The sequence below is a fragment of the Chlorocebus sabaeus genome, chromosome 22 (genome assembly GCF_047675955.1).
Source record: "Chlorocebus sabaeus isolate Y175 chromosome 22, mChlSab1.0.hap1, whole genome shotgun sequence".
NCBI classification, from domain to species: domain Eukaryota; kingdom Metazoa; phylum Chordata; class Mammalia; order Primates; family Cercopithecidae; genus Chlorocebus; species Chlorocebus sabaeus.
Window position 1 is genome coordinate 14,295,233 of NC_132925.1, and position 14,427 is coordinate 14,309,659.

General features: G+C 38.3%; 1 protein-coding gene across 5 annotated transcripts in view; it reads left to right on the forward strand.

Moving 5' to 3' along the window:
* The window catches only part of NSUN3 (NOP2/Sun RNA methyltransferase 3), a 211,465-nt gene that overhangs the window by 1,673 nt on the left and 195,365 nt on the right, over window positions 1-14,427 (forward strand). For 4 of the 5 annotated variants that reach the window (XR_012090521.1, XR_012090520.1, XR_012090519.1 and 1 more), the window contains exon 2: window positions 10,425-11,034. The exons of the other annotated variant lie outside the window; for it this stretch is intronic. Coding sequence is in view for 1 of the 4 variants with exons in the window: in XM_038003202.2 (XP_037859130.1) it covers window positions 10,898-11,034 (137 nt within the window). In the remaining 3 variants the exon portion in view is untranslated. The remainder of the gene's footprint in view (window positions 1-10,424; window positions 11,035-14,427) is intronic. 5 annotated transcript variants of the gene reach the window in all.

Here is a 14,427-nt window from a genome sequence, read left to right on the forward strand (position 1 = left end):
TGGTTGCCCTTTCCTACTGAAGCTATAGAAAGGAACAACTAAGAAGAAATAGATTGAATCATAGCATGAGGGAAAGGGGAAAGAAAACATTGTAGGGATGGTAAGCACAAATTGTTATGCCTTTGCTTTGAGCAATTGCTTTTATCCTTGAAATAGGAATGCCCACTTGTTTGACAAAATTAATTATACTGTAAAAGAAAAACCATAAAACTTGGAATAATTGGTTTCTGAAATTTAGAGGATAATACAACAAATCTTTAAGGCTAGCACTGTTTTATCTTAGCCAAAGGTACACATTATTCGGTAATAATATTTCTTTCCTATGTCGATGGCTGGGTGTATTTTGAACACGTGCATATACACACAAAATTATTTAAATATAAAAACAAGGAATGTTTAACGCATGGAAGTGAGAGAAATGTGAATTGTTTGGTAAGCTGCTGTTAATGTATGGGTTACTGTATGGGTTCTTGACACTGAGTGCCTGATACACTATGTAACACTCTCTGGAATACAGAGCAAGACCATCTGCATGTCCAGTTTACGTGCCATCTAGTTAGTGTTTATGGGAGAAGTGAGGAGATGGGTGTGGTTACAACTATATAAACTAATTTGTAAATACTGTGATCCGAGTATCTAACAAAGCCTGAGGGTACCAGCAAAGGCCTGAAGGGTAGCTGGGTCTTGGCGACTTATAGGATTTACTTTGACAAGAAGAACTAGACCTTCTAGGTAGAGGGAAGAAGGTGCACTGTTCATGAAGTTAGGGCAAAAGTCCCCTACATGTTGCGTGAGGAAGAAAGTTTCATGGCTACAGATAGTATCTGGAACTTGGTCCAGACTAATTTTTCACATGGTTGGCTTGTCCGTTTTTTTCTTGGATCAATTCTTAAGCATTTCTCCTTTCCAAAGGGCAGTTCTAAGCATTTTTCTAAAACTAAGTTTTGGCTAATAAAGATCACAAAGTCTGAGGTGATTCTGAGATAATTTTAGGACGATTAAGCTGTTACAGAAATTGGTAAATGCTGTGATATGCAAACCGTTTATATTTGTGGGTTTTATTTCAAAAGTATTGAAAATCTTCAAATGGGTATTTTCTGTCACAGTGATGAAAAACTGGATAATAAAGTATGTAATAAATTCATGAGATTTTCAGTATACAAAGGTACTCAAGTAGAGTATCCAAATAACCAAACACTTATTGCATGCTTAGTGTATGCCAGACAATGCTGACTTACATCATCCTCAGAACAAACCCGTTAAGAGTTTAAGTAACTTGCCCGAGTTCTCTCAGCTAATAAATGGCAGAACTGAGGCTTGTACCTAGGTTGTCTGACTCAAGAACTCCCACAGCTCATCCTTGTTCTATACTGTCTCATATCTGGGATGTGATTAAAAAAAAAAAAAAAAAAAAGATTTCAAGAGGTATTTTTTTTCTGTAGACTTTGTAGCAGTCTGGCTACTCATATTCTATAATAACTTATTTTTCTACTTAGTGTATGCAGAAAGTCATATACTTTTATTTGACCCTAAACAAAATGAGCAATGAACCTCAAATCCATTTAATTAGCTGTGCCTTCTGCTTCATCTACCCTATTGTTGAGTTTTCATGGTAATTTAAGTTTTGCATAAACACGCACTAAATTTGCCATAGGCAAAAATAAAGGTTTCTCAGCTTAGGAAGTAGTCTGAGTGTGGAAGATGGTATGGGGAAATAAGAACAGAATAACATATTTTGTTTTTTAACTGCTTATTTGCAAGACATAATGTACTTGTAGAGTCTACTTCCAGGGAAAGTCAAGTGCTTTTTTTTTTTTTTTTTTTTTTTTTGGCCTATTTAGAAAGTAATTTTTTCAATATTTTTAGTTTCCTGTAGTAGTGAGGAATATTTAGTGTTTAGTTTTGCTCTTTTTTAACAACCTCTCTTGTCTAGTCATCCTCTGAGTAGTCCTTTAAAATTGAAGTTTACCCTGGTTCAATGTTTGCTCTATTTGTGGCCTTCATGTTCTCCTCAGGTAAGCCCATTCATGGCATGACTTTTATCACTATGCTGTCATCTCAAGCTGTGAGGTTCTTCCCAAGATTCAGTCCCATACTTCTGTTTTTTAGCAACTTCAGTTACTTGGCAAACTCAAAAGTGTATTATTATTTTTCCCTTCCAAACCTATGTTGCCTTTACTACCTGCATATTTTATCTGAATTAAGTGTATCACCATCAGTCTGGTTTCCTCCTTTCTTCTCTATACCTTCACTGCCTTTGTAGTAAAAAATGAACCTTGTATAAAAATAGGTCTGGCAACTGCCCTCAGCTCATGGGTGGCAATCTCTAAGCCCTTGGAATGTCCTTCGTGATAAGTGTGTCTTTGTTTACCTGGGTGTTGAGGTCGCACCTGATAATCTAACAATGTGATTTATGTTGAGGCCTGGTGTTCACAGATGTCAACTCAACATCCAGAAGGGCTTGTGACTAAAAGCTGTATGGGCAGTCAATCATATGTACATGACCAAGCCCCAATAAAGAGTGTATACCAAGGCTTTGGTGAGTGTCCCTGGTTGGCAGTACTCTTGTGTATACTGTCATACATTACTGCCAGCAAAAGTTAACCTCGTTGGTGATTCCATTGGAGAGGACAACTGGAAGCTTCATGCTTTGAGTTGTTGTGCATTCTGCACCATGAGTCTCTTCCTGTGATTTTTTTTAATCTGTATGCTTTCGTTGTAATAAACTGTGACTATAACTGTGATTATAACAGCTTTCAATGAGTTCAGTTGTGTCCCAGTGAATAATCAAACCTGAGAATCATGCTGGGAATCCCTGAACTTGTAGTTGGTGTCAGAAGTGAGAGTTGTCTTTGAGACTAAACTACCCTGCCCCCTTTAATTTGGATCTTTTAAAAAAAATGCTGTACTACTGCCATTCACTTAGACCATCACAATCTCTTATCTGGCATATTGCAATAGCCATCTTTAGTACTTACCTGTTTGCTTATTTTAGCAACCATTACTGCTTATTCCCAGTTTTGGCAGTGTTTGTGTACTAGGCGTTGTGCTAAGCAATGAGAATACAAAAATGGACTGTATATATCCTGCCCTCAAATCCATGTATGATTACTTGGATAATTAATGGATACTTAATAAATGTGTGATTAATGTAAGAGTTAATTAGAAATCTCAATTAACTTTGGAAATTATACATGTACTTTATAGAAAGCAAAACAAACAGAATGTGTAAGTCTAAACTGTCTGCAACATCTTTTTTTTTTGGACACTCTCCTCACCCAGAGTTCAGATACAGAGAGGAAAAAAAATACACACACACACAATCAGATAATATTACCATAATCTGTGAGGGGTGTAGTCCCAGGTAGTTAGGTAAGAGAGAAATGAACTAGTATCTAGATTTCTATATTGTCCTATATGTTGGCTTCACACACGTTTTCAGCCTTAATCTGTGCAAATCTCTGTAAAGAAGTAACTTTTAGACCCTTTAAAGTCAGAGGTTAGAACAATTGATAGGTATCTTGTAGTTATGGCAAATTCAGTCCTGTGACTTAAAAGTCCATGCCTTTTCCTACACCTTCTGTGCTGCTGTGAAGGATTTGGAGTTGCATCCTTCCAAATGTATGCTCAGATCCTGTAGTATGAAGGACTCCTTACGCTCAGGATTTTTAGCCTGTTGATGCTCCACTAGAAACGCGAAAGGATTTCCTATCTGAGGAGCAGTGAATACCAGATCTGGACATAAATTGCCCTTCTATGAGATACAAGGAAGAGCCTTTGCCAGAATACAATAGGAAGCCATCAGCTCCTCATTAGCATCTCTGAAGAATAAAAATAAAATTACTCAGAAATATACTTTGGTGCATTTCCATAAATTGATTTATTTTTCATTGCCAAGCAACTTTTAAAATAGTTGAATGAGCACCCTCTAGTGGATAATAATAGCACTAAATCAAGGGATTTCTCTTTCTTAGCTATGGAAATTTAAATAGGTTCTGTAATCTACTGGGTTATATTAATTGCGTTTAACAATTTCTAGATTAAATGATATTTTTCATCTTCCTCACTAGGAAGGAATGTATTATTATCAAATAATAATTTGATAGTATAATTATCCAATAATATCATTATCCAAATGATACATTATACAGTTTTGCAAGATTTTAACTTAACTATCTTTTAATTTTTTAATGCTTTAACTTTGTTAAAATAGTAAGTAGTTCAGAGAGCCTTGAATCAAAACTCTAATTTTCTCAATTTACTCTGGGATTTAGGCCCCAGGCACTTAGCCAAGGAGACAGAGAAAAATAAGTCAAGGTTCCCATATAAACGAGTTAGGGAAATGGGTAAGCAGGCAGCGTGACACACAGTGTGATATATTAGTTTAGCTTTATTCACTGTTTCTCAAATTTCAGTTATTCCTGTGTACTATCTGTCCAGTTTTACTTAATATTTATTTTTTGGTCAGTTTTAATATTTTTCTTTTGTTTCTTAGGAATTTAAATATAAGCTAATTTTATATCATTATCAGTAAATAGATGTGCCTAGCATGTAGTCGACAGACGGTGTATTTTTAGAGAATGAATGAACGTTGACAAGAAGATAATAGACGATGGTTTACACCTGTAATTCCAGCACTTTGGGAGGCCAAGGCAGGAGAATTGCTTGAGGGCGGGAGGATTGCTTGAGGACAGGAGTTCAAGACCAGCATGGGCAATATAGCAAGACCTCATCTCTAGAAAAAATAAAAAATCAGCTGGTTTTGGTAATGCGTGCCTGTAGGCCCAACTATTTGGGAGAGTGAGGTAGGAGGATCGCTTGAGTCCAGGAGCTCGAGGCTTCAGTGAGCCATGATCGCACAGCAGTACTGCAGCCTTGGTGACAGAGTGAGACCTCATCTCTAAAAAAAAGAAGACAAAACAGACTTAGCGTATTGGAGGGAAGAGCAACAATGAGTAAGAAATAGAAAGACTTTCCAAGGGGGTATGTAGGCTCAGGCAAGTGACAGCAGTCAGTTTTCAGATCCTCAACTTTCATGTATTCTCTTTAAGAAAACTACTCTGCCCCTCTGTACGTAAGGCGGTACATATTCTCCTTTCCCAACCTGCCCTTCCCCAATTTTCCTTCACCCTTTTCACAAAAAAAGGCACACTTGCACCATTCTGGCTTCTATGCCACGTTCCTCCGGGTATTCAAACCTCCATGTGCCAGAAACTATTGGAGTGTCAGTGTGAGAAAGCAAATGACTAACAGATTCTCTGATAAGTCAGGTGGTTTCCAAGTTTTGCTTTCAACAAAAGTGAAGGAGCCTTGATTGAGATGTCAGCTACCAAGTCATTTAAGACATTTTTGATGATAGGTCGCTAAGTGATTTGGGGATATAACTCCAGAAGAATTCAAAGTAAGAAACATTGCTATAACAAAATATATTTAATTCTCATCCACTTATTTAACTGAAGGTTTTTCTCAGCTCTTAAAAACACAAAATAGGCTTAAAAATGATGTTGAATCCTGACTGATTTTATTATAGTAAGAAGTAATATTCATTTATGAATGTATGGAAACAAAAGCTTATTTCATTAAGAGATCCATTTCTTACCAATTTTTACTTCTATATTTATAAGTTGTTTTGATGGGTTTTATACTAATAATATTATTGATCCCTGAATCCAGAAGTTATCATTTTAACACTTAGAGATTTAAGATCACAGGAGAAACAAATTTAGTATATACACATGTGTATATGTAGGGGCTAGAGAAGTATGAGAGGGTGATAAAAAGATTTCAAGCATGAAAATGTATTAAGATGAAGTTATATGAAGTAGAATGTAAATAAAAGAGGAAAACGAGCGACATATCATTTTCACCTGTTAAAGACAAGTCAGTCTGTGAATTTTTAAATGGGTGATGATGGGTATCAGAATCATTCTGATATTTAGATTCCACTGGGCACATATTAAAAGCAGTATAATTTGTATTTTAAAATGTCAATTTTTATAGTATGCTGGAAATTGCATCCTTTAAACATATGGCGAGATTTTAATGTTAACTTAAAATGTGTTTTTTTTCAAAATGATATCAGTGATGCACTAGCAAATTTGCAAGTCACTGACCTTGTATGTCTCCAGTTCTGCTGGCTGGTGAGGTACTTGCACTTCTTCTCACTTGGAAGACCAATAAATGGAGCAGCTTCAGACTAACTGTGAATCTTGGGAGAAGGCCTGGAGTGTGGCGCCTGGCCTCTGTTTTCTAGAGTCATCTAACGTGCATTCCTGCTACTGATTGCTAAGCAACTTGCCCATCCATCAAAGCTTTGGATTCGGAAGCCACTTCCCTCTGGCGCCAGGGTAGCAACCCACCCAGTGAAGGCACAGGAGGGGGTGTGTGTGTGTTTGTGTGTGTGTGTGTATTGTGGGGAGGAGAATGGAGGTCAGTGGCAGGTGTGTGCAAGGGGAGCTGCAAGAATCACATTAATCCACAGCTTTGCTTTCTCAGGGCTAGGAAGCACCAGCCTGAGCAGCCTTAGCAGTCTCTTCAAGAGTTGGTCTGTTGCAGCTGCTTCTATAGGCAGGATGTGTCTAGCTGGTATCATTGTTACAGATACGAGGGTTTCAGGGAGGTCACGGCCACTTGCACTAAGTGACGGTTGGGGTAAAATTCTCTTTCCCGCCCCCTTTTGTAGCTCTGTGCTGTTGTACCAGGGTCTCACACTTTGGGAATCACTCCTGTTAGGCTTTAAAGTCAGTCTGATTTTGAATCAGATACTTCTGCCTACTAGCAATGTGACCTCAGGTAAGTTGCCAAATCTCTAAAAGCCTCAGTTAACCTCTAAAATAGGAGTAAGAGCTGCCTCTCTCAAGCTTGTTGTGATGGTTCTATGATAGAAGCATGCAAAATGAACATTGGACACATCCAATCAGTAACATTTATTCATAATGATATCAGAGTATGGTGGAGGATGTGAACTGGGTGGTAAGTGGAAAGGCTTGCTTGGAGGGAGAAAACTCCCAGAGTTGAGAACGGATAAGTGAGAGAGTAAAGGTTATTCAGGGAGGTTGGGGGGCGGGGCGTGGTTTATGTGGAGACCAGTAAATGTTAAAGAAACTTGTTCCAGGAAATCTATATAGTTCAGTAGGGTTGGGTGTAGATCATGAAAGATCAAAAATTTCAGTTGTTCTATTTAGGCTTTATTCTGTCTAGTCATTAAAGAATGAGATAGAATAATTTCTGAAGAGTTCTGCTTCAGTCTGCAATAAGTACATGTCTTTATTATTATTATACTTTTAAGTTCTGAGGTACATGTGCAGAATGTGCAGTTTTGTTACATAGGTATACCCATGCCATGGTGGTTTGCTGCAACCATCAACCCATCACCTACATTAGGTATTTCTCCTAATGCTATCCCTCCCCCAGCCCCCCACCTCCAACAGGCCCCAGTGGTGTGTGATGTTCCCTTCCCTGTGTCCGTGTGTTCTCATTGTTCAGTTCCCACTAATGAGTGAGAAGATGTGGTGTTTGGTTTTCTGTTCCTGTGATAGTTTGCTGAGAATGATGGTTTCCAGCTTCATCTGTGTCCCTACAAAGGACATGAACTCATCCTTTTATATGGCTGCATAGCATTTCATGGTGTATATGTGCCACATTTTCTTCATCCAGTCTATCATTGATGGACATTTGGGTTGGTTCCAAGTCTTTGCTATTGTGAATAGTGCTGCAATAAACATACATGTGCATGTGTCCTTATAGTAGAAGGATTTATAATCTTTTGGGTATATACCCAGTAATGGGATTGCTGGGTCAAATGGTATTTCTAATTCTAGATCCTTGAGGAATCACGACACTGTCTTCCACAATGGTTGAACTAATTTACACTCCCACTAACAGTGCAAAAGCGTTCCTGTTTCTCCACATCCGGTACAGCATCTGTTGTTTCCTGACTTTTTAATGATCATGATTCTAACTGGCATAAGATGGTATCTCACTGTAGTTTTGATTCGTATTTCTCTAATGACCAGTGATGATGAGCATTTTTTCATGTGTTTGTTGGCTGCATAAAAATCTTCTTTTGAGAAGTGTCTCTTCATATCCTTTGCTCACTTTTTGATGAGGTTGTTTGTTTTTTTCTTGTAAATTTGTTTAAGTTCTTTGTAGATTCTAGATATTAGCCCTTTGTCAGATGGATAGATTGCAAAAATTTTCTCCCATTTTGTAGGTTGCCTGTTCACTCTGATGATAGTTTCTTTTGCTGTGCAGAAGCTCTTTAGTTTAGTTAGATCCTATTGGTCAATTTTGGCTTTTGTTGCCATTGCTTTTGGTGTTTTAGACATGAAGTCTTTGCCCATGCCTGTGTCCTGAATGGTATTACCTAGGTTTTCTTCTAGGATTTTTATGGTTTTAGGTCTTATGTTTAAGCCTTTAATCCATCTTGAGTTGATTTTTGTATAAGGTGTAAGGAAGGGGTTCAGTTTCAGTTTTCTGCATATGGCTAGCCAGTTTTCCCAACACCATTTATTAAACAAGGAATCTTTTCCCCATTGCTTGTTTGTGTCAGGTTTATCAAGGATCAGATGGTTGTAGATGTGTGGTGTTCTTTCTGAGGCCTCTTTTCTGTTCCATTGGTCTGTGTATCTGTTTTGGTACCAGTATCATGCTGTTTTGGTTACTGTAGCCTTGTAGAATAGTTTGAAGTCAGGTAGCATGATTCCTCCAGCTTTGTTCTTTTTCCTTAGGATTTTCTTGGCTATGTGGATTCTTTTCTGGTTCCATATGAAGTTTAAAGTATTTTTTTCCAATTCTGTGAAGAAAGTCAATGGTAGCCTGATGGGGATGGCATTGAATCTATAAATTACTTTGGGTAGTATGGTCATTTTCACGATATTGATTCTTCCTATCCATGAGCATGGAATTATTTTCCATTTGTTTGTGTCCTCTCTTATTTCCTTCAGCAGTGGTTTGTAGTTTTATTTGAAGAGATCTTTCACATCCTTTGTAAGTTGTATTCCCAGATATTTTATTCTCTTAGTAGCACTTGTGAATGGGAGCTCACTCATATTTGGCTGTCTGTCTGTTATTGGTGTATAGAAAAGCTTGTGATTTTTGCACATTGATTTTGTATCCTGAGACTTTGCTGAAGTTGCTTATCAGCTTAAGGAGATTTTGGGCTGAGACGATGGGGTTTTCTAAATATACAATCATGTCATCTGCAAACAGGGACAATTTGACTTCCTGTCTTCCTATTTGAATACCCTTTATTTATTTCTCTTGCCTGATTTCCCTGGCCAGAACTTCCAATACTATGTTGAATAGGAGTGGTGAGAGAGGACATTCTTGTCTTATGCTGGTTTTCAGAGGGAATGCTTCCGTTTTTTGCCCATTGAGTATGATATTGGCTGTGCGTTTGTCATAAATAGCTCTTATTATTTTGAGCTATGTTTCATCGATACTAGTTTATTGAGAGTTTTTAGCATGAAGGGGTGTTGAATTTTGTCAAAGGCCTTTTCTGCATGTATTGAGATAATCATGTGGTTTTTGTCATTGGGTTTGTTTATGTGATGATTACATTTTTTTTTCAAGGATTAATTTAATTTTTAAAACAAATACATGTATTGATTCACTCTTCTCAACCTGACAGTCTGGCTGTGGCATAGCTGTCAGGTAAAAACATACATCTTTACAACACTGTGGTCCCAAGTTAAAAACAAACAAACAAACACACCATTTCACAGAAAAGAAACAACGTGAAAACAGCTCAAGAAATACACTAATGAGCAAAAATATATGGGGAAAGAGGAACATGTAGTTTTGACTTAACTGAAGAAACCAAGAAGAATCTGGTCTACGTATGTAAATGTGCATCCTGGAAAGGCAGGTGTCAAGATTTTCGGGTAGGAATCTATATGTCTTGAATCTCCCCTATTTCCTGAATAAAAGTGACCTCTTTCAGTATTTATACTTCATGGCTCAGACACCTACCTCATCTGGCTCTGCGTCTTACTCACTCTAGCCTCTACTTAAATGAGTCTGAAAAATTTGGCAATATAGCATAAGGATAAAAATAATCACACATAATATTTTCATTTCTGTAGCTAGTTTAGATCAGAGTTTGTTACTAGAAAATTCCTGAAGAAAATTTCAACATTAAGTCTGTAGCCTTGCTGAACCAAGCCCCCTCGCCATTAATATTTAGAAAACACCCACTGTTTGGGCTAATAGCATTATTGGTGGTACCTATTATATAGAGGGATACCTGAACAAAGTCTGTCTCAAAACCAGCATTAAATCACTCTCAGGTTGAAAAGAAAAAAAAGGGGAGTCTAAAGTCACAAGAAGTAAAGACATATCTAGGACTCTTGTCTTTCTGGATCCACATTTCCTTCAGGGTCTTCGTCATTTTAAATGTTCTCTGCCATTTCCCACACTTGCAGGATATTGTCTTCTGATACAGAACAAATCACCCAAGATTCATTGGGATTCCAAGAGAAATCAGATATCTTGGCAGTGTGACCACCATGAATAAACAACAATGCTGGTGGCCCATCTTCTGCATCTTCTGGGGGTTGTTCCTCTCCAATTTTACTTAAATCCCAGACATTCATTCTGTGATCAGTACCACTGGAAGCCAGAATAGCCTCATTGTGAGGTGACCACTGAACCTGGAATATTTCATCCTTATGTGACTCAAAGGAATGTGACATAAGTTTCAGATTTTTCAGATCCCACAAGGCAACAGTCTTATCAGCTGATCCTGTGGCAAGAATGAACTCAGTGTAAGGATTGAAAGGCAGTTCACTTCAGCAGTGTGAGCGTCAGCTGAGTGTCTTGGTTTGGAAGTATTATTTGAACGGGTATCCCAAATCATAAGTTTCTGATTATCAGCAACTGACACAAACAGAGACTCATGGAGCAGATGCCAGGAAACATCTTCTACTACTGCTGTATGCCCTGTAAAGATGGTCTTCACATCCACCACTTTTCCCTCCTTTGGAATGGCACTGATGTCCCACAGGCAGATGGTGTGATCATCAGAAGCACCAAGTAAGTGCCCACTGAGATTTGGATTCCAAGAAAGCCCATAGCCTTCCTTCTAATGTCCATGGAGATGCAAGTCTGGGTTGCACTCTCCAGAAAGATCTGGTTTAGAAGGATGTTTTGTATAGTCAAAGACAAGAACATGACTGGAAGGAGTCTTTGTTGTGATGATACAAGGATTCTGGGGCATATAATGGGCCCTGTTTACTTCTCCTTCATGGTTAATCTTGATTTCTATTTCAATTTTTCCACTAACTGAATGAAAACCTCCAAATTCTCCTTTCTCACTGTCATAGTATGATGCATCACACTGAGCATCATCATTAGGGAGTTGCACACTGACTATAACAAGATGGTTTTATATATCCGATGTGAGCGTCCCCAGGACAAGTCGATGAATGCTGAAATCTTTCCCTTCCGGTCTGGTTACACCTGGAAGCCACTGGGCAGTTAGGCTGGGCCACTCCAGAGCCTGTGTCATCACCAAATCATAAAGAAAAGGAGTGTTCTTTTTCCCTATTTTGTACTCATTGTGGATCACTCGTTCTTCCACTGCATCATCGAAGGCTGCTTCCTTGTCTGCCATGGAGAGCAGGCGAGCCAGAGGAATCCTGGAGTCGAGCATTGTGGGAGGGGCAGGGAGGCTGCAGGCTGGATTGATTTGCGTATGTTGAACCAGTCTTGCATTCCAGGTATGAAGCCGACTTCGTGGTGGATAAGCTTTTTGATGTGCTGCTGGATTTGGTTTACCAGTATTTTATTGAGGATTTTCACATTGATGTTCATCAGGGATATTGGCCTGAAATTTTATTTTTTTGTTGTGTCTCTGCTAGGTTTTGGTATCAAGATGATACTCATAAAATGAGTTAGGGAAGATTCCCTCTTTTTCTGTTGTTTGGAATAATTTCAGAAGGAATGGTACTAGCTCCTCTTTGTACATCTGGTAGAATTTGGCTGTGAATTCGCCTGGTCTTGGACATTTTTTGGTTGGTAGGCTATTAATTACTGCCTCAATTTCAGAACTTGTTATTGGTCTATTCAGGGATTCGACTTCTTCCTGGTTTTGACTTGGGAGGGTGTATGTCTCCAGGAATTTATCCATTTCTTCTAGATTTTCTATTTTATTTGCATAGAGGTGTTTATAGTATTCTCTGATGGTAGTTTGTATTTCTGTGGGATCAGTGGTGATATCCCCTATATCATTTTTTATTACGTCTATTTAATTCTTCTCTCTTTTCTTCTTCGTTAGTCTGGCTAGCGGTCTATTTTGTTGATCTTTTCAAAAAACCAGCTCCTGGATTCACTGATTTTTTTGAAGGGATTTTCTGGTCTCTATCACCTTAAGCTCTGCTCTGATCTTAGTCATTTCTTGCCTTTTGCTAGCTTTTGAATTTGTTTGCTCTTGCTTCTCTGGTTCTTTTAATTTTGATGTTAGGTTGTCAATTTTAGATCTTTCCTGCTTTCTCTTGTGGGCATTTAGTGCTATAAATCTCCTTCTACACACTGCTTTAAATGTGTCCCAGAGATTCTGGTACATTGTGTCTTTGTTCTCTTTGGTTTCAAGGAACATCTTTATTTCTGCCTTCATTTCGTTATTTACACGGTAGTCATTCAGGAGTGGATTGTTCAGTTTCCATGTAGTTGAGTGGTTTTGAATGAGTTTCTTAATCCTGAGTTCTAATTTGATTGCACTGTGTTCTGAGAGACTGTTTGTTATGATTTCCATTCTTTTGCATTTGCTGAGGAGTGTTTTACTTCCTACTATGTGGTCAATTTTAGAATAAGTGTGATGAGGTGCTGAGAAGAATCTATATTCTGTTGATTTAGGGTAGAGAGTTCTGTAGATGTCTATTAGGTCGGCTTGGTCCAGAACTGAGTTCAAGTCCTGAATATCCTTGTTAATTTTCTGTCTCACTGATCTAATATTGACAGCGGGGTGTTAAAGTCTCCCACTATTATTGTGTGGGAATCTAAGTCTCTTTGTAGGTCTCTAAGAACTTGCTTTATGAATCTGGGTGTGCCTGTGTTGGGTGCGTATATATTTAGGATAGTTAGCTCTTCTTGTTGCATTGATCCCTTTACCATTATGTAATGGCCTTCTTTGTCTTTTTTGATCTTTGTTGGTTTAAAGTCTGTTTTATCAGAAATTAGGATTGGAACTCCTGCTTATTTTTGCTTTCCATTTGCTTGGTAAATATTCCTCCATCCCTTTATTTTGAGCCTATGTGTGTCTTTGCACATGAGATGGGTCTCCTGAATATAGCACACTGATGGGTCTTGACTCTTTATCCAGTTTGCCAGTCTGTGTCTTTTAATTAGTGCATTTAGCCTGTTTACATTTAAGGTTAATACTGTTATGTGTCAATTTGATCCTGTCACTATGATGCTAGCTGGTTATTTTGTCCGTTAATTCATGCAGTTTCTTCATAGTGTCGGTGGTCTTTACAATTTGGTATGTTTTTCCAGTGGCTGATACTGGTTGTTTCTTTCCATGTTTAGTGCTTCTTTCAGGAGCTCTTGTAAGGCAGGCCTAGTGGTAACAAAATGTCTCAGCATTTACTTGCCTGTAAAGGATTTTATTTCTCCTTCGCTTGTGAAGCTTAGTTTGGCTGGATATGAAATTCTGAGTTGAAAATTCTTTAAGAATGTTGAACATTGGCCCCCACTGTCTTCTGGCTTGTAGAGTTTCTGCCGAGAGATGCTTTTAGCCTGATGGGCTACCCTTTGTGGGTAACCTGACCTTTCTCTCTGGCTGCCCTTAGCATTTTTTCCTTCATTTCAACCTTGGTGAATCTGATGATTATGTGTTTTGGGGTTGCTCTTCTCAAGAAGTATCTTTGTGGTGTTCTCTTATTTCCTGAGTTTGAATGTTGGCCTGCTTTGCTAGGTTGGGGAAGTTCTCCTGGATAATATCCTGAAGGATGTTTTCCAACTTGGTTCCATTCTCCCCGTCACTTTCAGGTATACCAATCAAATGTAGATTTGGTCTTTTCACATAGTCCCATATTTCTTGGAGGCTCTGTTCCTTCCTTTTTATTCCTTTTTCTCTAAATTTGTCTCCTCGCTTTATTTCATTAAGTTGATCTTCAGTCTCTTACATCTTTTCTCCTGCTTGATCGATTCACCTATTGATACTCGTGTATGCGTCACGAAGTTGTTGTGCTGTGTTTTTCAGCTCCATCAGGTCATTTATGTTCTTCTCTAAACTTGTTATTCTACTTAGCAATTCATCTAACCTTTTTTCGAGGTTCTTAGCTTCCTTGCATGGGGGTAGAATATGCTCCTTTAGGTCAGAGGAGTTTGTTATTACCCACCGTCTGAAGCCTACTTCTGTCAGTTCGTCAAACTCATTCTCCAGTTTTGTTCCCTGCCTGTGAGGAGTTGTGATCCTTTGGAGGA